The 24,379-nt window shown below is 43.9% G+C and overlaps 1 protein-coding gene across 1 annotated transcript; it reads right to left on the reverse strand.

The window, feature by feature from the left end:
- Positions 1-20,684: 20,684 nt before the first annotated feature.
- LOC125536173 (uncharacterized) lies at positions 20,685-23,564 on the reverse strand. The gene is made up of 5 exons (XM_048699336.2): positions 23,348-23,564; positions 23,158-23,231; positions 22,458-22,590; positions 21,413-21,676; positions 20,685-21,312 (listed from the first exon to the last, which is right to left on the reverse strand). Exons 1-5 carry the CDS (start codon positions 23,471-23,473, stop codon positions 21,034-21,036), a joined length of 876 nt encoding a protein of 291 aa, XP_048555293.1. The 5' UTR covers positions 23,474-23,564; the 3' UTR covers positions 20,685-21,033.
- Between the last annotated feature and the right edge of the window lie 815 nt (positions 23,565-24,379).

A 24,379-nucleotide genomic window follows, 5' to 3' on the forward strand; every position in this document is an offset into this window, starting at 1 on the left:
TAAAAATTGGGTTGCCTCCCAACAAGCGCTATCGTTTAACGCCCCTAGCTAGGCATGATGATTTCAATGATGCTCACATAAAAGATAAGAATTGTAACATAAAGAGAACATCATGAAGAATATGGCTAGCACATTTAAGTCTAACCCACTTCCTATGCATAGGGATTTTGTGAGCAAACAACTTGTGGGAGCAAGAATCAACTTGCATAGGAAGGTAAAACAAGGATAACTTCAAGATTTTCAACACATAGAGAGGAAACTTGATATTATTGCAATTCCTACAAGCATATGTTCCTCCCTCATAATAATTTTCAGTACCATCATGAATTAATTCAACAATATAACTATCACATAAAGCATTCTTTTCAAGATCTACAAGCATAGAAAATTTACTTCTCTCTACATAAGCAAAATTCTTCTCAATCGGAATAGTAGGAGTATCATAAGAGACTCGAATACTATAAATTGTTTCCACATTAAAGGAGTAATGTTCAGAAAAAGGGTAATCATAATCATGACAAGTTTTATAAATATAATCATCTCTAATTTTTATAGCATATGCATAATCACAATAATCATCATAGGTAGCAACTTTGTTCTCATCATAATCGATTGAAACCTCTTCCAAGATAGTGGAATCATTACTAAATAAAGTCATGACCTCTCCAAATCCACTTTCATAATTATCACAATAAGATTCAACATCCTCCAAAATAGTGGGATTACTACTTCCTAAAGTTGACACTCTTCCAAACCCACTTTCATCAATATAATCATCATAAATATGAGGCATGCTTTCATCATAATAAATTTTCTCATCAAGACTTGGGGGACAAAAAATTGCATCTTCATCTAACATAGCTTCCCCAAGCTTGTGGCTTTGCATATCATTAGCATTATAGATATCCAAGTAATTCATACTAACAACATTGCAATAATTCTCATCATACAAAGATTTAGTGTCAAACATTCTAATGCATTCTTCTTATAACACTTTGGCACAATTATCGAAATCCTTATTTTCATGAAAGATATTAAAAAGATGAAGCATATGAGGTACCCTCAATTCCATTTTTTTGTAGTTTTCTTTTATAGACTAAACTAGTGATAAAACAAGAAACTAAAAGATTCGATTGCAAGATCTAAAGATATACCTTCAAGCACTCACCTCCCCGGCAACGGCGCCAGAAAAGAGCTTGATGTCTACTACACAACCTTCTTCTTGTAGATGTTGTTGGGCCGCCAAGTGCAGAGGTATGTAGGACAGTAGCAAATTTCCCTCAAGTGGATGACCTAAGGTTTATCAATCCGTGGGAGGCGTAGGATGAAGATGGTCTCTCTCAAACAACCCTGCAACCAAATAACAAAGAGTCCCTTGTGTCCCCAACACACCCAATACAATGGTGAATTGTATAGGTGCACTAGTTCGGCGAAGAGATGGTGATACAAGTGCAATATGGATAGTAGATAATGGTTTTTGTAATATAAAAAATATAAAAACAACAAGGTAACTAATGATAAAAGTGAGCGTAAACGGTATTGCAATGCTAGGAAACAAGGCCTAGGGTTCATACTTTCACTAGTGCAAGTTCTCTCAGCAATAATAACATAATTGGATCACATAATTATCCCTCAACATGCAACAAAGAGTCACTCCAAAGTCACTAATGGCGGAGAACAAACGAATAGATTATTGTAGGGTACGAAACCACCTCAAAGTTATCCTTTCTGATCGATCTATTCAAGAGTCCGTAGTAAAATAACATGAAGCTATCCTTTCCGTTCAATCAATCATAAAGTTCGTACTAGAATAACACCTTAAGACACAAATCAACCAAAACCCTAATGTCACCTAGATACTCCAATGTCACCTCAAGTATCCGTGGGTATGATTATACGATATGCATCACACAATCTCAGATTCATCTATTCAAACCAACACAAAGTACTTCAAAGAGTGCCCCAAAGATTCTACCGGAGAGTCAAGACGAAAACGTGTGCCAACCCCTATGCATAGGTTCATGGGCGAAACCCGCAAATTGATCACCAAAACATACATCAAGTGGATCACGTGATATCCCATTGTCACCACAGATAAGCACGTGCAAGACATACATCAAGTGTTCTCAAATCCTTAAAGACTCAATCCGATAAGATAACTTCAAAGGGAAAACTCAATCCATTACAAGAGAGTAGAGGGGGAGAAACATCATAAGATCCAACTATAATAGCAAAGCTCGCGATACATCAAGATCGTACCACCTCAAGAACACGAGAGAGAGAGAGAGATCAAACACATAGCTACTGGTACATACCCTCAGCCCCGAGGGAGAACTACTCCCTCCTCGTCATGGAGAGCGCCGGATGATGAAGATGGCCACCGGTGAGGGGTTCCCCCTCTGGCAGGGTGCCGGAACGGGTCTAGATTGGTTTTCGGTGGCTACGGAGGCTTCTGGCGGCGAAACTCCCGATCTATTCTGCTCTTTGAAGTTTTTAGGGTATATGGGTATATATAGGAGGAAGAAGTACGTTGGTGGATCTCCGGGCTATCCACGAGGCAGGGGGCGCGCCCAGGGGGTGGGCGCGCCTCCCACCATCGTGGGCAGCCCGGGACTCTTCTGGTCCATCTCCGATACTCCGTAGGCTTCTTCTAGTCCAAAAATAAGTTCAGTGAAGTTTCAGGTCAATTGGACTCCGTTTGATTTTCCTTTTCTGTGATACTCTAAAACAAGGAAAAAACAGAAACTGGCAGTGGGCTCTAGGTTAATAGGTTAGTCCCAAAAATCATTTAAAATAGCATATTAATGCATATAAAACATCCAAGGTTGATAATATAATAGCATGGAACAATCAAAAATTATATGTGATTGACTTGACCCATCCGTTAGCTTAGCACGATGATCGTTCAGTTTGTTGCTATTGCTTTCTCCATAACTATACATGTTCCTATGACTATGAGATCATGCAACTCCTGAATACCGGAGGAACACTTTGTGTGCTACCAAACGTCACAAGTAACTGGGTGATTATAAAGGTGCTCTACAGGTGTCTCCGATGATGTTTGTTGAGTTGGCATGGATCAAGATTAGGATTTGTCACTCCGATTGTCGGAGAGGTATCTCTGGGCCCTCTTGGTAATGTACATCACAATAAGCCTTGCAAACAATGTAGCTAATGAGTTAGTTATGGGATGTAGCATTACAGAATGAGTAAAGAGACTTGCCGTTAATGAGATTGAACTAGGTATTGAGATACCGACAATCGAATCTCGGGCAAGTAACATACCGATGACAAAGGGAACAGCGTATGTTGTTATGCGGTTTGACCGATAAAGATCTTCGTAGAATATGTAGGAGCCAATATGAACATCCAGGTTCCGCTGTTGGTTATTGACCGGAGATTTGTCTTGGTCATGTGTACATAGTTCTCGAACCTGCAGGGTCCGCACGCTTAACGTTCCGTGACGATCGGTATTATGAGTTTATGTGTTTTGATGTACCGAAGGTTGTTCGGAGTTTCGGATGAGATCAAGGACATGACAAGGAGTCTCGAAATGTTCGAGACGTAAAGATCGATATATTGTAAGGCTATATTCGGACATCGGAAGGTTCTGGGTGGTTCCGGTATTTACCGGAGTACCGGAGAGTTACGGGAATTCGGCGGGGAGTATATGGGCCTTATTGGGCTTTAGGGGGGAGAGAGAGGGGCTGCCTAGGGTAGGTCACGCGCCCCCCAAGGCCTAGTCCGAATTGGACTAGGGGGAGGGGCGGTGCCCCCTCCTTTCTTCTCTTCTCTCTTCTGCTTCCTTCTCTCCTACTCCTACTACTTGAAAGGGAGGGAATCCTACTCCCGGTGGGAGTAGGACTCCCCAGGGCGCGCCATAGTAGAGGGCCGGCCCTCCCCCTCCTCCACTCCTTTATATATGGGGGAGGGGGCACCCCATAGACACACAAGTTGATCATTGATCTTTTAGCCGTGTGCGGTGCCCCCCTCCACCATAATCCACCTTGGTAATATCGTAGCGGTGCTTAGGCGAAGCCCTGTTCCGGTAGCAACATCATCACCGTCATCACGCCATCGTGCTGACGAAACTCTCCCTCGAAGCTCTACTGGATCATGAATTCGCGGGACGTCACCGAGTTGAACGTGTGCAGATCGCGGAGGTGCTGTATCTTCGGTACTAGATCGGTCGATCGTGAAGACGTACGACTACATCAAGCGCGTTGTCATAACTCTTCCGCTTACGGTCTACGAGGGTATGTAGACGATACTCTCCCCTCTCGTTGCTATGCATCACCATGTCTTACGTGTGCGTAGGAATTTTTTTGAAATTACTGCGTTCCCCAACAGCTTCAAGTTCATCATTCTTCATTCTTTTCTTCTTCGGTGGATTCAATTCAAGCTTTGTTGATCATATTCCTTTCCTCGTTTTAAATGTTTTCTCATGCCGGTGCACTTCTTAATCATCCACTCTTGATAACCCACAAGTATAGGGGATCGCAATAGTTTTTGATAAGTAAGAGTGTCCAACCCAACGAGGAGCTAAAGGTAGAACAAATATTCCCTCAAGTTCTATTGACCACCGATACAACTCTACGCACGCTTGACGTTCGCTTTACCTAGAACAAGTATGAAACTAGAAGTACTTTGTAGGTGTTGTTGGATAGGTTTGTAAGATAATAAAGAGTACGTAAATAAAAAGTAGGGGCTGTTTAGATAAAGAAACAATAAAGTAAATATAGCGAGTGTGGAAAAGTGGTGGTAGGAGTTGCGAAATTGCCCCTAAGCAATTGACTACTTTACTAGACCGATAGCAAGTATTATGTGGGAGAGACCACTGCTAGCATGTCATCCCTTACTTGGAATTCTATGCACTTATGATTGGAACTATTAGCAAGCATCCGCAACTACTAATGTTCATTAAGGTAAAACCCAACCATAGCATTAAGATATATTGGTCCCCCTTCAATCCCGTATGCATTAATTTCTATGCTAGGTTGAAGCTTCTGTCACTCTTGCCCTCCAATACATAAGTCCTATCAACATACAACTAACCCTATGGTGTGATCCACGCGCGCACTCATATGATGGGCACCAAAGGACATCAACATAACCACAAGCAAATTAAATCAATCATAGCAATTCATCAACCACCGATAGGACAACGAAAATCTACTCAGACATCATAGGATGGCAACACATCATTGGATAATAATATGAAGCATAAAGCACCATGTTCAAGTAGAGGGTACAGCGGGTTGCGGGAGAGTGGACCGCTGTAGATAGAGGGGGGAAGGTGATGGAGATGTTGGTGAAGATGGCAGAGGTGTTGGTGAGGATCGCGGTGATGATGATGATGGCCATGGCGGCGTTCCGGCGCCACCGGGGGAGAGGGGGAGAGGGGCCCCCTTCTTCCTCTTATTCCTTGACCTCCTCCCTAGAAGGGAGAAGGGTTTCCCCCCTGGTCCTTGGCCTCCATGGCATGGGAGGGGCGAGAGCCCCTCCGAGATTGGATCTATCTCTCTGTTTCTCTTTGGTTGTGCGTTCTCCTCTGGCTCTGTTTCACCGTTTCATATATATATGGAGATCCGTAACTCCGATTGGCCTGAAACCTTCGACGTGATTTTTTTTCTGAATATTAGCTTTCTTGCGGCAAAAGAAGAGCGTCAACCGCCTTACGGTGGGCTCACGAGGGTAGGGGGCGCGCCCCCCTGCCTCGTGACCACCTCGGGCACTGGTTCACGTTGATTTTCCTTCCGAATTTTCCATATTTTCCAAAAATAAGCTCCGTACGTTTTTACCCCGTTTGGACTCCGTTTGATATGGATATTCTGCGAAACCAAAAACATGCAACAGACAGGAACTGGCACTGGGCACTGGATCAATATGTTAGTCCCAAATATAATATAAAAAGTTGCCAAAAAGTATATGAAAGTTGAATAATATTGGCATGGAACAATCAAAAATTATAGATACGACGGAGATGTATCAGCATCCCCAAGCTTAATTCCTGCTTGTCCTCGAGTAGGTAAATGATAAAAAAGATAATTTTTGATGTGGAATGCTACCTAGCATAATCTTGATCATATATCTAATCATGGCATGAATATTAAGACACGAGTGATTCAAAGCAATAGTCTATCCTTTGACATTAAGACAATAATACTTCAAGCATACTAATAAAGCAATCATGTATTTTCAAAATAACATGGCCAAAGAAAGTTATCCCTACAAAATCATATAGTCTGGCATCTTCACCACACAAAATATTCAAATCATGCACAACCCCGATGACAAGCCAAGCAATTGTTTCATACTTTTGACATTCTCAAACCTTTTCAACTTTCATGCAATACATGAGCGTGAGCCATGGACATAGCACTATAGGTGGAATAGAATATGATGGTGGAGGAGACAAAAAGGAGAAGATAGTCTCACATCAACTAGGCGTATCGACGGGCTATGGAGATGCCCATCAATAGATATCAATGTGAGTGAGTAGGGATTGCCATGCAACGGATGCTAGAGCTATAAGTGTATGAAAGCTCTAACTGAAACTAAGTGGGTGTGCATCCAACTTGCTTGCTCATGAAGACCTCGGGCATTTGAGGAAGCCCATCATTGGAATATAAAAGCCAAGTTCTATAATGAAAATTCCCACTAGTATATGAAAGTGATAACTCAAGAGACTCTCTATATGAAGAATATGGTGCTACTTTGAAGCACAAGTGTGGAAAAAAGGATAGTAGCACTGCCCCTTCTCTCTTTTTTTTTCTTTTTTTTTCTCTTTTTTTGGGCCTTCTCTTTTTTGGCCTTTCTCTTTTTTTCATCCGGAGTCTCATCCCGACTTGTGGGGGAATCATAGTCTCCATCATCCTTTCCTCACTGGGGCAATGCTCTAATAATGATGATCATCACACTTTTATTTACTTACAACTCGATATCTAGAACAAAGATATGACTCTATATGAATGCCTCCGGCGGTGTACCGGGATGTGCAATGATCTAGCGTAGCAATGACATCAAAAAACGGACAAGCCATGAAAACATCATGCTAGCTATCTTACGATCATGCAAAGCAATATGACAATGAATGCTCAAGTCATGTATATGATGATGATGAAAGTTGCATGGCAATATATCTCGGAATGGCTATGGAAATGCCATGATAGGTAGGTATGGTGGCTGTTTTGAGGAAGGTATATGGTGGGTTTATGGTACCAGCGAAAGTTGCGCCGTACTAGAGAGGCTAGCAATGGTGGAAGGGTGAGAGTGCGTATAATCCATGGACTCAACATTAGTCATAAAGAACTCACATACTTATTGCAAAATTCTATTGGCTATCGAAACAAAGTACTACGCGCATGCTCCTAGGGGGATAGATTGGTAGGAAAAGACCATCGCCCGTCCCCGACCGCCACTCATAAGGAAGACAATAAATAAATAAATCATGCTCCGACTTCGTTACATAACGGTTCACCATACGTGCATGCTACGGAAATCACAAACCTCAACACAAGTATTTATACAATCCACAACTACCCACTAGCATGACTCTAATATTACCATCTTTACATCGCAAAACTATTGCAAGGAATCAAACATATCATATTCAGTGATCTACAAGTTTTATGTAGGATTTTATGACTAACCATGTGAATGACCAATTCCTGTCATCTCTCTAAATCATTGTTGAGGAAATCGTTAACTGGTAGCTGCTCGGTTCGCTAACGAGTAGGGGGATTAATCGGCTAATCGGCAAGTTAATCAGCCATTTAATCAATTAATCGGACGATTTTTTGGTTTATCGGCTACTCGGTGACCCTACGAGTAGGGATTAATCGGCAAGTTAACTGGTTAATCGGATGAATTCTTGAACAGGGCTCTAAATAGATATAAGTGAAGCGAGAGAGTTTAATTCTTTCTACAAAAGATATGCCCGTGCTCTAACAAATATAAGTGAAGCAAAAGAGCATTCTACAAATGGCGGTTGTCTATGTAAAGAGAAACAGGCAATCCAAACTTCAAATGATATAAGTGAAGCACATGAAGCATTCTATTAAGCGATACTCAAAAGATATAAGTGAAGTGCAATGAGGATTCTATAAATCAACCAAGAACCATCTCATACCAGCATGGTGCATAAAAAAATGAAAACCTAAATGCAAAAGACGCTCCAAGATTGCACATATCGCATGAACGAAACGAATCTGAAAACATACCGATATTTGTTGAAGAAAGAGGGGATGCCTTCCCAGCATCCCCAAGCTTAGACGCTTGAGTCTCCTTGAATATTTACTTGGGGTGCCTCGGGCATCCCCAAGCTTGAGCTCTTGCCTCTCTTCCTTCTTCTCACATCGAAACCTTCTCGATCATCGAACACTTCATCCACACAAAACTTCAACAGAAAACTCGGTAAGATTCGTTAGTATAATAAAGCAAATCACTACTCTAAGTACTGTTGCAAACCAATTCATATTTTGTTTTTTCATTGTGTCTACTGTAATATAACTTTTTCATGGCTTAATCCACTGATATAAATTGATAGTTTCATCAAAACAAGCAAACTATGCATCAAAAACAGAATCTGTCTAAAACAGAACAGTCTGTAATAATCTGAACATTCACCATACTTATGGTACTTGAAAAATTCTACCAAAATTAGGAAAAATAAAAAATTTGTATAGGAAGACAGTGCAAAAAGAATCAGAACCATTTGACGTTCCAGATAAAAATGTAAAATCGAGCACTACAGCCAAAGTTTCTGTCCTGCACCGTACAAACCATCAAGCAAATGTAAACATCCTAAAGGAAAACCTTGGCACATTATTTTTATAATACAATGGAATTGTACAAGGGGATAATTATTTTTGTTGAAAAGTTTCTGTAATCAAGATTCACAAAGTTGCCGTGAGCATGAACAAAGTTCAAGGAGCTCTCCCACTTCAACAGTGCTTGTCTTTCTCACTTTCACTTTCCTTTTTGAAAAGTTTTGGGTTCCCCTGTTTATTTTTGTTGTTTTTAAACTATATGAAAGCACTCAACAGAAATAAATGACTCTCTAAAACTTCCGGGTTGTCACCCTGGCAGCGCTTTCTTTAAAGCCATTAAGCTAGGCATATAGTGCTCAAGTAGTGAATCCACCTGGATCCCAAGGTATATCAAAGCCAATTTTAATTAACAATGATTTGTAATTTAGTAGTGAGCACAAAGCAACATATATCAAGCAATGACGAAGTCTAACTCTCTTCCTATGCATCGGCATGTCATAAAAGAACAATTCATGCACACCTAGTAAAGGCCAATGCATAGTATAAACAGTTTCTTGCAATTTTATCATGTTGGAAACATAGAGAGGTGGAGATATAGTTCCTCTCTCATAATAATTGCAAGTAGGAGCGGCAAGCACATGCATATTATATCTATCAAAATCATCATGTGCAACGGTAAAAGGCAACCCATCAATATAATCCTTAATAAGTGTAAACTTCTCCGATATAGTATAATCGGGAGAATTCAAAAAGATAATAGGACTATCATGCGTGGGTGCAATAGCAACAATTTCATGTTTAACATAAGGAACTATAGCAAGTTCATCTCCATAAGCATAATTCATATTGGCATCTTGGCCACAAGCATAGCAAGCATCATCAAAAAGGGATATTTCAAAAGAATCATAGGGATCATAACAGTCATCATAGCAATCATCCTTCGGTAAGCATGAAGGGGAATTAAAAGGTGGGCACGGGTGATCAATCCGCTCTTCCTCCTTTTGTTCTTCGCTCTCCTCCTCATCTTTTTCATCCAATGAGCTCACAGTGTCATCAACTTCTTCTTCCATAGATTCCTACAAAATATTAGTCTCTTCTTGGACAACAGAGACTTTCTTAATAAGTGCATTAATTTCATAATTGTATTCATAATTCTCATAGCAATATTTGAGGATAGCTAAATTTTCAGATCTATAACAAGCATCATCAATATCATCAAACTCTTTAAACATAGATTCAATTTCATAAGCACCCATAAAAGCAACAAATTCTTCTATTTGCTCAACATCATAATAATCATGTATACCTCTAGCATAAGAAGCCAAGGTTTCATTATCATTAAATTTGCATGAAAAGGGGAGGTGTGGAGAATTCATCCTAGAGCAACAATTATAATCATATTCCGAGCATAATTGTCTAGCATACCACTTCAATATATAAATTTGATCCCATAATAGTTTCCCTTTTTGTGTCAAGCGATAATCCCTAAAGTATTCACGTTGATCCAACATTACTCCCATTACATAATTAAATGGGGTTTTCTCAGGATTATTAAAGTAGTACATAATATCTTTCACATAACCAGCATCAAGGGTTTTAGGAGGTTCCCCATCTCCATGAGCAGAAAGTACACCTATTTTTTTTGGTATTTCGTGTTCCATATCCATAACTAAAGATAAAGAACAACTAAGAACAGCAAATAAAAATTACTTAGTGATAAAGCAAACAAGCACACACGAGAATATTCACCCCACGCTATTGCTCCCCGGCAACGGCACCAGAAAAAGGTCTTGATAACCCACAAGTATAGGGGATCGCAACAGTTTTCGATAAGTAAGAGTGTCGAACCCAACGAGGAGCTAAAGGTAGAACAAATATTCCCTCAAGTTCTATCAACCACCGATACAACTCTACGCACGCTTGACGTTCGCTTTACCTAGAACAAGTATGAAACTAGAAGTACTTTGTAGGTGTTGTTGGATAGGTTTGCAAGATAATAAAGAGTAAGTAAATAAAAAGTAGGGGTTGTTTAGATAAAGAAACAATAAAGTAAATATAGCGAGTGTGGAAAAGTGGTGGTAGGAGTTGCGAAATTGCCCCTAAGCAATTGACTACTTTACTAGACCGATAGCAAGTATTATGTGGGAGAGGCCACTGCTAGCATGTCATCCCTTACTTGGAATTCTATGCACTTATGATTGGAACTATTAGCAAGCATCCGCAACTACTAATGTTCATTAAGGTAAAACCCAACCATAGCATTAAGATATATTGGTCCCCCTTCAATCCCATATGCATCAATTTCTATGCTAGGTTGAAGCTTCTGTCACTCTTGCCCTCCAATACATAGTCCTATCAACATACAACTAACCCTATGGTGTGATCCACGCGCACGCTCATATGATGGGCACCAAAGGGCAGCAACATAACCACAAGCAAATTAAATCAATCATAGCAATTCATCAACCACCGATAGGACAACGAAAATCTACTCAGACATCATAGGATGGCAACACATCATTGGATAATAATATGAAGCATAAAGCACCATGTTCAAGTAGAGGGTACATTGGGTTGCGGGAGAGTGGACCGCTGTAGATAGAGGGGGGAAGGTGATGGAGATGTTGGTGAAGATGGCGGAGGTGTTGGTGAAGATCGCGGTGATGATGATGATGGACACGGCGGCGTTCCGGCGCCACCGGAGGAGAGGGGGAGAGGGGGCCCCTTCTTCCTCTTCTTCCTTGACCTCCTCCCTAGATGGGAGAAGGGTTTCCCCTCTGGTCCTTGGCCTCCATGGCATGGGAGGGGCGAGAGCCCCTCCGAGATTGGATCTATCTCTCTGTTTCTCTTTGGTTTGCGTTCTCCTCTGGCTCTGTTTCACCGTTTCGTATATATATGGAGATCTGTAACTCCGATTGGCCTGAAACCTTCGCCGTGATTTTTTTTCCGAATATTAGCTTTCTTGCGGCAAAAGAAGAGCATCAACCGCCTTACGGTGGGCTCATGAGGGTAGGGGGCGCGCCCCCCCTGCCTCATGACCACCTCGAGCACTGGTTCGCGTCGATTTTCCTTCTGAATTTTCCATATTTTCCAAAAATAAGCTCCATCCGTTTTTATCCCATTTGGACTCCGTTTGATATGGATATTCTGCGAAACCAAAAACATGCAACAGACAGGAACTGGCACTGGGCACTGGATCAATATGTTAGTCCCAAAAATAATATAAAAAGTTGCCAAAAAGTATATGAAAGTTGAATAATATTGGCATGGAACAATCAAAAATTATTGATACGACGGAGACGTATCATCCACCTCTTGCTATTCATGTTTATCTGCAGTGCTGAAGATATTCCAGAAGATTCAAGTTTCTATTCGTAATCCTTTCAAGCTATTTCGAGGTCTTACCTTATTCAAACCATTTAATTCAACCAACGGAATCTATCTTTTAAATCGTTCAACGGTGTTTCTTTTGGGTGGGCCCTAACCCACATGTCTTTTCCCGGGATCTTACCTGACTCTTCCAATTTTCCCGGAGCTATCCTCAAATTCTTTCAAAGTTGATGTAAGAATGAATTATCATTAGTCATATGTCTCTCTCCAAGATCTTTCAAATTCTTTTCATTGTTGATTCAACCTTTATATTCTTCATTATTCCAGAGTGTCTCAACAATTCACGGTGGTGTTTCTCGTCGTCATTCTCGGGTTTGTGGAGACCAAAGAAGAGTTTCTCTTAAATCTTGCTCCATTATCTTCAAGATTCATGGTTCTAGCTTGATGCCATCCTCTCATAATTGTTTTTGATTGTGAGAATTCTTTTCACCCATCCGGAGCAATTCAGAAGTCTTTTCAGTTTGTTTCTCCGAAGGACATCATTTCGGAATTATTCATTCTCAGCATTCATCTCTCTTTCCCCAATCTTATCGGTGCGTCATTCAAGTATTCTCTAATCAGCTTGTGATCTATTCGTTCTCATGTATCTAAATTCCCTCAAGTATCTTCATTCGTTTTCCAATTCTTCCCGGTGAATTGTGCTTTTGCTACTTTCATGTTCAATTCTTATGGTGGTTCGTTCAAGAGTTCTCTTCCTTGGTTATCATATCAATTCATTCATTGTTTCAATCCTACCGATGGTTCATTGAAGACCTTCCCAAGTTGAGCAATATCTCTATTCAATCCTTTTTTCAACGAGAATAAGTAGTATGCCAAATCCTTTGCTTGTCATCAATTTAAATTGGTGAAGGATACGCATAACGTAATTCTTATTATTGTTTCATCCAAGTGTTCTAGCTTCTTGTTTCTAGAGTTGTTCATCATGTCTCATTTATCGGTTCAAGATGCTTCATCTTTTCTTTCCGGAGTTCCAAGCTTTCTCGGTTATATCATCGCGAAGCTCCATCTAAATCATCGCAAGGCTTCACCTTGTGTTTTCAACTTCTCTTTCTTTTTATCATTTTTACCGGAATTCTTCATGGAGGCTCTACATGGAGGTTCGTCAAGGTTTCCTTTCATTCTTCATTCGTTCTTCAAGATTTCTCTCGAAGTTATGATCCGCCAAGCTATACTCTAAATTAAACATGGTGTTCAACACATGTCTTGTTTTGAGGAGTTCAAGCATTCTTCATCTCGCATTCTGAAGTGCAATTCTTTCATATATCATCTTTTGAGGTGGTGTTATGTCATTGTTGATAATTTCCCTTCGTCTTTCATGATTCACAAGTTTTCAAGAGTGACATATCTAAATCCATCATTTTCTCTTCGCTCAAGACATCTTTTCAACCAATTAACCTCTTCATTGGAGTTATCTTGGGTTATATTACACCTAAAGCTTTCCCTAAGGATTTTTTCTATTTATGGTGATCATAAATGACCCAAGCTCTTCATTTATCCTCCCGGTGAAATAAGCTTCTCATCTCCTTGTTGATGTAAATTCAATCTGTTGTTTCCGCTAGTGGCAAGAATTTCACCTCAAATTTTGAGATGTTTTCCATAAGCCCACTACAAGCTTATTCGTTTCGTTGTCGGTTTTCCAACAACTCCGTATAACCTTCTTGGAAGGGTGCTTTCCAGGCTCAATTGTGACAGAAGCTGGCATTTTCTTCTCCATTCTGTTATTCCAATGATCTATCTTCTATTCTTTCTTCCGGAGACATTGTCATGTTGCTCTCTTCACTCATCATCTTGGATTTTGAGGACCGTGTTCTTTTCGTGCTTATCCATTTAACCGGAGTGTCGTGCCCTCTTTTCAAGTTCTTCCCATTTTGTCAAGTTTTACCTCCATTCTCAACCGGAGTGCTATCTGAAATCTTTCTTACCCATTGTGCCATTCTTTCAATAGTTCTGGAGGCGGTGTGTTGTTGATTTCATCAAGTATCATCCAATCTTCCCAAGTTCATGTTAAATTCCTTCCATTTACAATTGGAGTGCTTCCCAAATTATATCATTCTTATTCCTTCTCTATCTTGTTTTAACCGGAGTGTTGTGTCTATCATTCCTCTTCTAACCGGACTCTCATCCAAGTGCTTTCATTTTGCCAAGCTCATATTCTTTACCTTCCATTTCCAACCGGAGTGCTGTCGTAATTGATCTTTATCGTTCCTGGTACATCTCATTTCAACCGGAGTGCTTGCATGTACTTCTTGTCCATTGCAACCTTTTTACTTATGTCTTTCAACCTACAAGATTCTAGTAATGTTCCTTGTTCCTCTTTTCTAACGGAGTGTTTTCAACTTTGGACATCTTCGTTGTATTTTTTCTTTCAATTTGTTCAACCTCGCAAGGTTCTTTAGTTTCACTCATTTGTCAAAGAAGCAACTTAGTTTACCTCTCCTCTTCCTTTTCTGCTTCTCTCCGGTGCTATCCTAGATCTTGGGACGAGATCCTCTTGTAGTGGTGGAGTGTCGTGACGCCCCGAGACTGACGCGCAAGTTGTCTTCCAGTATTCATTGTCGTTGCCATGTCATTTCTTTGCCATGTCATCATTTGCATTGCATCATCATGTTTTCAAAACTTGGATCCGTTTGGGTCTCCCAGTTCTTTCCGTTGTCCGTTCTGAGCCCAGACACACTCGCACGCGCCCGCGGCACGTCTGAAATATTATTTTATTAGTGGTCGGAAAGTGTTCTCAGAATTGGATGAAAGTTGGCGTGTGGTCTTATTATAGAGTAGGTAGGCTGCTTGCCAAGTTTCATCGCATTCGGAGTTCGTTTGATGCCCCAACGGATAACTATAGCGGCAATATAGTCCGTCAAACCGTCGGATGTTTTCGGTCTCCGAAAACTGCTGCTGGCCTCTCTCTCTCTCTCCTCTCCTCTCCCCTCAGCCCGAGGCCTTCTGCACAGCCCACCTACTCCCCCTCCGCTCCGGACCGTCCGATAGCGATCAAACGGCTCCGAAACGGAGCAAAACCCCCAACCCTAGACCCCTGCCTATAAAAGGAAGGACCCTTCCATTTTTGGCAGCCGCCAGCCCCCTTACCTTGATTTCAGCACGCCGCTGCCTCCATTCCAGATCAGGAGGGCCCCAATCTCTCCTCCCTCACATCCCCGCCGTCCGCCGCCGGCGACCAAGGCCGTCGGAGCATGCTCGTCGCCGGCCACCTCGACCCCAGGTCACGCCGCCTGCATCCCTCTCCTTCCCAACTGGATCTCTCTCATCTCACCCATCTCTCTCTGTAGGGCGCCCCAACGGAGATCCCCTCGCCGCTGCCTCGGATCTCGCCGAGATGCTCTGGATCCGGCGCTGCCCCGCACCCACCGCGTCGGCCTCCCTCATTGGCGCTCGGATCCACCATGCCCGCCTCGTTCCTCGCCGGCTGCTGCCCTCCCCGCGTCTTCCCCTCGCCGGGATCCCATCGTGCGCCGTCGCTCGCCGACCAGCACCTCCGGCGCCGACCGCCGTCATTCGTCACCGCCTGTCTCCCCGATCCAGGCGGGATCGGGAGGAGGACGACCTCCACGTGGGCCTCCCCACGGCCCAGGACCCGCGGCTTGCTCCGACCGGCCTGCGTTGCCAACTAGGCCGAAGCCCATGGTGAGGCCCCCAGCGCCTCCTTTGTTTTTTTTTTCTCTGTTGGCCCAACCTGCTCCAGATTCAGCCCACCAAGCTTTTTCCCAATTCAGCGAATTTGCTATTTATCCAGGGGTTTATAGTTTTGCAGAAAAGCCATCAAACTTCATGCATATAATAATCAATCATCCGTGCATCATATGTAAAAACATTGTATATGTACAATGCTTAGAATTATGTGTAGATTAATAATGTCCAACTTTCATCCATGTTTAAAATGATGTTTGCATATAATTTGCATATTGCCATGCTAAAATGATTTAATTCATAACTAATTAACCGTAGCTCGGTTTTAAATAAATTATATATGTAAATGGGGTAGAATAATGCCTAGTTTAACATGGTTCACTCATCTTGCATGTTTAACAACTCTAAAATATGGTTTAGGGCAGAACAACACCAAATTCATAATATGCATATGAGGATTTTTCCAGACTTGTTGCTTGTTGTTCCGGCCTCATTTAAATTTGCCTAGATAGGTAGTTTTATTATGCTTCACCTCTTGCCATGTTTAATAACATTTAATATTGTTGAGTACATAAACGGGAGAGAACTAAATAAGTAATGTGGTGTTTCATCAATATGCATCTCGTTGCATATTGAGCTCCACTTAACTTGTAGTGTTGTTTGTTGCACTTTGCCATGCCATGCCTCTTTAATCCGGACATGCATCATACTTGATTGTGCATCATGCCATGTTTATGTGATGGTTGTTTACCATGTTGTTTGCTTCTTCTTGTTAGTTCCGGTAACGTTGCGTTTGTGAGGATCCGTTCGATTACGTCTGTTTGTCTACTTCATGGACTCGTTCTTCTTCCTCGCGGGATCTCAGGCAAGATGACCATACCCTCGATATCACTTCTATCTTTGCTTGCTAGTTGTTCATTCTATCGCTATCTCGCGCTACCTACCACTTGTTATATCATGCCTCCCATATTGCCATGTCAAGCCTCTAACCCTCCTTCCTAGCAAACCGTTGTTTGGCTATGTTACCGCTTTTGCTCAGCCCCTCTTATAGCGTTGCTAGTTGCAGGTGAATTTGAAGTTTGTTCCATGTTGGAACATGGATATGTTGGGATATCACAATATCTCTTATTTTAATTAATGCATCTATATACTTGGTAAAGGGTGGAAGGCTCGGCCTTATGCCTGGTGTTTTGTTCCACTCTTGCCGCCCTAGTTTCCGTCATACCGGTGTTATTTTCCTTGATTTTGTGTTCCTAACGCGGTTGGGGTTATGGGCCCCCCTTGACAGATCGCTTTGAATAAAACTCCTCCAACAAGGCCCAACCTTGGTTTTAACATTTGCCACCACCACCTATTACTTTTCCCTAGGGAGTCGCGCTCCCGAGGGTCATCTTTATTTTTAACCCCCCCGGGGGGGCTAGTGCTTCTCTAAGTGTTGGTCCGAACTGGGCGATGTCCGGCGCCCCCTGGGCAACCAGGGTCCATGCCAACCCGACGTCTTGCCCATCCGATGTGCCCTGAGAACGATATATGTGCAGCTCCTATCGGGATTTGTCGGCACATTCGGGCGGTCTTGCTGGTCTTGTTTTAGCATTGTCGAAATGTCTTGTAACCGGGATTCCGAGTCTGATTGGGTTGTTCCGAGAGAAGGAATATCCTTTGTTGATCGTGAGAGCTTGTGATGGGCTAAGTTGGGACACCCCTGTAGGGTATAAACTTTCGAGAGCCGTGCTCGCGGTTATGTGGCAGATGGGAATTTATTAATATCCGGTTGTAGAGAACTTGACACTTGACTTAATTAAAATGCATCAACCGCGTGTGTAGCCATGATGGTCTCTTTTCGGCGGAGTCCGGGAAGTGAACACGGTCTTGTGTTATGTATGAACATAAGTAGTTTCAGGATCACTTCTTGATCACTTCTAGCTTCTCGACCGTTGCGTTGCTTCTCTTCTCGCTCTTATTTGCGTATGTTAGCCACCATATTTGCTTAGCGCTTGCTGCAGCTCCACCTCATTACCTTATCCTACTCATAAGCTTAAATAGTCTTGATCTCGCGGGTGTGAGATTGTTGAGTCCTCGTGACTCACGGATACTTCCAAACAGTTGCAGGTGCCGATGATACCAGTGCAGGTGACGCAACCGAGCTCAAGTGGGAGCTCGATGAAGATCTTGGTCGTTGTTATGTGTCTTTTTCGGATGATCAGTAGTGGAGCCCAGTTGGGACGACCGGGGATCTAGCATTTGGGGTTGTCTTCTTTTATTTTGGTTTCGTAGTCGGACCTTGATTGTACTCTGGATGATGTATGTTTAACTTGTTATTTGTGTGAAGTGGCGATTGTAAGCCAATTCTTTATCTCTTTCTTATTCAGTACATGGGATTGTGTGAAGATTGCCCCTCTTGCGACAAAACCACCATGCGATTATACCTCTAAGTCGTGCGTCAACACGTGGGAGATATAGCCGCATCGTGGGCGTTACAATGTGCTTCCGTGAGAAGCACAATTGTGCTTGTGTGAATTGTGCTTCCCGAAAAAGGGAAAAGCATAGTGTGCTTCCCCAAACAAAGTGAAAAAGCACAAATGTTCTTCCGGTTTTCAGTTTTTCCTTGTTTTCAATTTTGTTTTCCTTGATTTTTTAGTTTCTGGTTTTTCGTTAAAAAAGGACGTCGAAACCTACTAGTCGGGGATCTTGTTTCAGAGATCTCGACATGAGAAATCCAACGATGAATAAGGTTCATGATTTGGACACACAGTTCAAGAGATAAAATGTTTCGAAAGAACAACGAAAAAAGAGAAAAAATCCCAGGTTGCAAGAAGTGGTGCCCTTGTCAGGAGTGGAGGGAGGTGGAGCGACCTTTGCGAAGGCCACTCCTTAATTAGTGATTCAAAGTATTTGGTTGTGTACTCCGAATATTTGAGAATATTTTAGAGCAGGACGACGATGTCCTTGATCCAAAGGACTATGCGGTCCATCCAAAAAAGAGTGGTAGAGAAGAAAGCTTCAACACGCGGGAGGACGAGTTGTTTTGTGATGCGTGGTTGGCCACTAGTATCGATTTGATCCATGTCGAAGCAAAAGGGCGTGGTATATATTTTGGGCCCACATTCATACTTGGTTTGATGAGCACAAGAATTTTGAGGCCTACCGCGACAAACTCATCCGCAGTCATGGGACTAAGTCGCTCAACCATTGATGTTATACCATCCAAGAGACCGTGTGCAATTGTTGCGGCCATTTGAAACAACTAAGTGGTGCGCAAGTCACCGAGCAAATAAGTTGTTATATGTGTGCAACTTGGTCATTTGGTCAGATATGCAACTTGTTGGCCGGATATGCTCTATGTGTTGGTCATTTGGTCGGATATGCAACTTGTTGACAATGTTTTTCTTTGTTACCCTCCTGTGTGTGCAACTTGTTCTTGAAGGTGGTGAAGAGGAGCTTCGTCCTCATGCATTGTTGGTTAATGTTAAGTGGGCAACCCAATTGAAATTAATTCATTGTCAACAGCATCAAGATCGTTGGCAATAGCACCGGCGAAGAAGCAGATGATCCAACCTAACCAACAAAAAAGTCGCTTAAAAAGGTTAGAAGAGAGTTCCTAGGAAAGAAGTGTGAGGAGAAGGAGAAGCAAGAAGGGACGACAGTCAAGATGACAAAGAAGTTCGAGAACATCTCGGCGAAGGAGGAGGAGGCATGTGTCAAGCGCTCTGACATCAAGAAGGAAAAGGTTGAAATGCGGTGACAGATAAAAAGCTGAAGCTCCAAGAGAAGAAGACCTAGCTTGAAGAGATGAAGGTTGAGATGGCGGCCGCTTCGGAGGATTCATGTTGACCTTAAAGATGGACGAGTTGGATGACAATGCAAGGATGATCGTCCAAGCCGTCCATCTTAGAATGTTGGAGCGCTTGAAAGCCGACTTCGAGACGCCGGAGGAAGAGGCGACTGAGAAGGAGGTAACTGAGAAGGAGGAGTCGACGACAGAGTGAGCGTGGAGGCTCGGATAGCCGGTCCAAGGCAAAAAAAAATCCATTCTTTTTCACGGACGGACATATTAAGATACTTTCGTGATTGGGTATGTAAAAACTATGAACATGGTCCTTTTCTTTGTTATATGATCGGGCGTTGTGTGAAACCACACTTTAACTTGCTATTGCTATGCATCTGAAATTCAAATTGGCCAAAACTGAGCAGGCGTTTAAGGAAAACGGTTGCGTACATGTCCGCAGACTCGTCATGTACTTGGAGATCTGGGAGTTATTCATCATGATGAGAAATACCCGTAATGCCCACAACTGACGTCACGGTATCATTGCCAGCCGAAGCTTTTGCCGGTACGCAATCCCATGCCAAGCGTGCCTGCGTGCTAATCAATCACATCATCATCACAAGGCGCAACTCCCATCTACATGCCCCAAAAGAAAAAAGCCAGCTACTGTAGAGTAGCACCGCGAACTTGTTCGTATCCAAAGAGCGCGCAACAGTCGCGAGGGCCCCCGTGTGTGCGCGCGCAATTCAGACTCGACGAGAGCTATGTCATTGATTTTATATTAAGATTCGTGTAGATATTTTTTTTTCTTTTTCTCTCTATACTTAACTCACTCATTTAGATGTGCAATAACTAAAGCACATCTAGATGTGCCCTAGACACACCCGCCGAGAGAAAGCTGGGGTCACGGTACAATCTGAAAAGACGCTGGCGCCGCTCAGAAAGTCGTAGTTGGACGAAGTTAGGTGGCACTGCTGCAGGAACGGACGAACAGGGCATCCGAGACGCAGCACGCAATAAGAAAAGAGAATCCAAGATCCCGCAGCAGCTGAAACATCACTCACTTTAGGTACGCCAAGACCAACCAACCCAACCCAACCACAAACGCAGCGAGATGCACACCAATTGTTGTTAACTTAGAGGCGACCCGACGACGAGCCAACGAGCCATCAACGTTGCTTGCTTGCCGCAGCCACTAACCACACCATCAGGATTAATTAACAGCGAGAACGGGAAAGGGGAAGCAGCACCCGGCGCCGGGGAAAGGAAAGGGGAAAAAACCAAACCAGAAGTTCAATCGCAGATCAGTCCCACCAACGAACGACGACGACAAAGAAAATAAGCTCCCTAGAAATCAATCACTCCTAGATCGAACGAGACGGCGACGGGGTGAAGGTGAAGAACGAAGAATGTTGTAGGCTATGTCTGTCCTGTCCTGTCCATCAGGGGTTGCTGTCGTCGCTGTTAGACCAGCGCGATGCTGCTCTCGCCGCCGGGGGGCTTGCGGATGCCGCCGAGGAAGTCCCGGGCCGGCGCCTTGCCGTCCGCGAAGATGTTGCTGCCGCTCATCTCCTTGAGCTTGGCGTCGCTCAGCTGCTTCTCCGCAGTGCCGGGGGCCTCCGCGGCGTCGCCCTTGAAGATGTTGTTGCCCGTCAGGTCGTTGAACTTCTTCGTCGGGATCTTCTTCGCGGTCTTCACCACGCTGTCGGCGTCGTCGGCCTCTCCGAATTTGATGCTGCTCACCTGCCGAAAGTGATTGAAAGCATATAAGCACTCCATTCAGAGCTGGGAAACCGTCCGGTGTCCAGATTAGGAGGAGACGTGTTTGTTGAGGAATGCGAACCTGTGCGTTCTTCCCTGGCGTCTGCGAGGTCGAGCCGTTCTCCGAGTTGCGTGGCCTGAGGTCCTCTGGAGGAGAAAAGATGCCGTGGCCGCTCAGCTCCTTTGATTTCGCATTGGATACCTGCTTCTTCAGCTTGCTGTCATCCTCGCTCAGGAGCGTGCCACTTAGCTCGCGCTGCTTTGCCACCTCGGCTATGGAGGTTGGCTTCTTGGGGGAGACACTCTCGTCCTCAGCAAAGGAGATGTGACTTATGGTACTGATTGCCTGTAGTAGTTTGACAAAATCAGACTGAGCTCTGTCAGGAAGTCTATATGGAGCGAAATGTACTTAGTTTTGTAACCGTACAAACCACACTACCGATTAGTCCTTACTACAGTATGCATATGCAAGTAATTCATGACACCAGAGGCGCCGAATTTACAGTTTTTTAGAGTACCGGTGAAAAAACTGAGTGCAGTAACAGTATTTCTATAGTGTACTTTTTAACTTAAGAGTATTTCTCTAGTTAATTATGTAGTCCTCCTATCTACTTTTAAGAAATGTCATGAAGCACTACACCTAAGCTGCAATGCTGTATCTTGTGAACGGAAGAAAAAAACAAGAGTACTCACCTGACTACCTAAATCCCACTGTCTACCAAACAAAGCAATGGAAAACAAGGGCCTATTTAATAGTTGAATCAAGGTCCAGTTCTATTAGAATTTACAAGGAAAGGTCACCAACCAATGTGACCACATATTAACTATATATAGCCAGACCCTTTCCACAAGATTCATCCCAACAACTTCTGACCTGGAGGTTAGAACATTTAACAAGGTTGATTCTAGCAACCAGCAGCTAATATCAAATGTGTAAGCAAATCAGGGGGATACTAAGTGCCACCCTCTCAATCATTCAGCACAGCATGCGAATAAATAAAAATCCATGGTCCTTACTAGCAATGCATAACAGCTAACTCAGTTTGCAATATCGCAGATCGAAAAAGGGCGCATTAATCAGCATGTTTCTGTTCTGTAAGAAAAAAAGATTTCGCAGAAAGCAGCACCTGATAATTCTTTGAAGCCGTTCGGACGGGTGTTGCAGAAGCGTTGGCGGATTCATCTTCCTCGGCCTCACCTCCAGCTGCAAATATGCCGCTTCCTGTCATCTCCTTCCACTTGGGGGCCGAGCATTGTTTCCTGAGGAGAAAATTAAGTAAATAAATGAACAGCTCATTCAGTGAACTGCACCATGTAATTAAGTAAATCAGGAACATTCTTTATCTAAGATCTAAAGAACAAAGCAAATTAAGATGTTTATGCACAAATCAGGGTGCAAACACATCAGTAATCAGCTCAAATTCAAATTCAAAAAAAAAAATCTCGCCCAACAGCACATCAACAAAATTTGTATGACGCAGTGGGTGCAACTGCAAACACCGTTGCATGAGCAGTCGAGCACACAAACCATGTGACCCTACAAGCCTATCCAACAGCAGCAGTATTCTGCGCACATATCTCACCAACCAAACAGAAATTCAAATCAGGCGTATTTCCCTAGACACCAGATACGCAGATCGAGGAAAGCATCCCCAGAGACGAACGATTCCCGAAGGAGGCGGCGTAAAACTCGAGAGATCTAATAATCGCCGAAGCCCAAATCTGCGAACGAAACGGGAACACAGCCCGAAATCGTTCGTCCGAGCACCCTCCCCCGCAGGAGAAACCAGCACGCAACTAGTACTGGCCAGATGCCCCCGATCTCACCTCTTGTTGAGGCTCTCGGCCTCCTCCTCCGTGACCTGCCCGCCGAACACCACCTTGTGGATCGCCTCCGACGGCTGCACGCGCAGAGAAGGGAAAAGGAGTTAGGAGACGAGATAATCGAACCCCTGACCCAGCAATTCGAAAAGGGAGAAGCAGGGGGCGGGCATCCGCCTCCGTTCCGTGAAGTCACCTGGTGCGGGCGGCGGTTGGGCGGCGGCGTGGCCCCGTCGGCGAGCTCCGGCTGCGCCCCCTCCGGCCAGGCCAGCAGGTCCGCCGTGTTGGTGTGCGACTTCCTCACCGGCGCCGGCCTCTCCATCTCCTCCTCCTCTACTCGGTGCAGGGTGGGGGGAGGTCTGGGGCTGGGTTTCTCTCTCTACTACCTCGGTGGGGGTGGGGGTGGGGGTGGGGAGCTCGTGTTTCTCTCTCTAAAAAGGCGAGGCGAGGGTGAGGTGGGAGGGGGGGAGTGGAGTGGAGTCGAATGGAAGGAAGGTGAGGAGGAGTCGCTGTGCCGCCCCGACCCCCTTTTTTAAAGACCCCACGCGCGCCCGTCGGCCCCTCCACCCACCGGGCCTGCGCGTCCATGACACGCGGGGCCGGCGGCACTGTGCGACGATCTCCGCGTGGGCCCGCGCCGGAGCCCGGAGGGGGTTGACCGCGGGCGGGGCCGGGTCCGCCCGTAACGTAACGTACGTACGCCTCGCCTCGCCCTCCCCTCCCCCGGTATTTGAAATTTCCGAACGTTCGCGTGCGGCCGAAACGGGCGCGCTGTAGCGTCCGTGTCCGTTACCGTTGCCGTTTCTCTTCTCTGCTGCTGCGAGTGCTGCCCCTCCGGTCAATGATGGGATTACGGGAATGTTCTAGGGTGATCTGGTGGCTGTTGCGCGATTTATTAGCGCCGGTGCTGCCGCGATTTCGCCTCTCTCTTTCCATACTTCCATCCGTGTCTCCACTTCATTCTACGGTTGTTTTTTTTCTCTTTTCTTTCTAATTTAATCATCTCCCCCCTATTTTAAAAAGGTGGGGTCGAGCCTTATTTTGTTTCAATCAAATCAAGCCACGTAGACGGGAGCACGAATGGGCACACGACGGAATAGCGGGTAAGTCTCGTCCCCGTGAATCGATATGTTTGCGTGCATCTTGTGCTTATTCCGTTCCTTTTTAACTGGGAAGTACTACTACTTCTATTTGATTTTTATGTTGTGTTTTTTTATGATCTTTGGAT

This window comes from Triticum urartu, chromosome 2A, assembly GCF_056163025.1.
Source record: "Triticum urartu cultivar PI428250 chromosome 2A, HENAU_Tu73, whole genome shotgun sequence".
Taxonomy (NCBI): domain Eukaryota; kingdom Viridiplantae; phylum Streptophyta; class Magnoliopsida; order Poales; family Poaceae; genus Triticum; species Triticum urartu.

Excerpts from the sequence above, each read along its gene's own strand:
- LOC125536173 (XM_048699336.2), bottom strand. The coding sequence starts at position 23,473 with ATGGAGAGGCCGGCGCCGGTGAGGAAGTCGCACACCAACACGGCGGAC. Across the intron at positions 21,677-22,457 it reads CGGCTTCAAAGAATTATCAG|GCAATCAGTACCATAAGTCA; the intron begins GTGCTGCTTTCT and ends AAACTACTACAG. Across the intron at positions 21,313-21,412 it reads CGCCAGGGAAGAACGCACAG|GTGAGCAGCATCAAATTCGG; the intron begins GTTCGCATTCCT and ends CACTTTCGGCAG.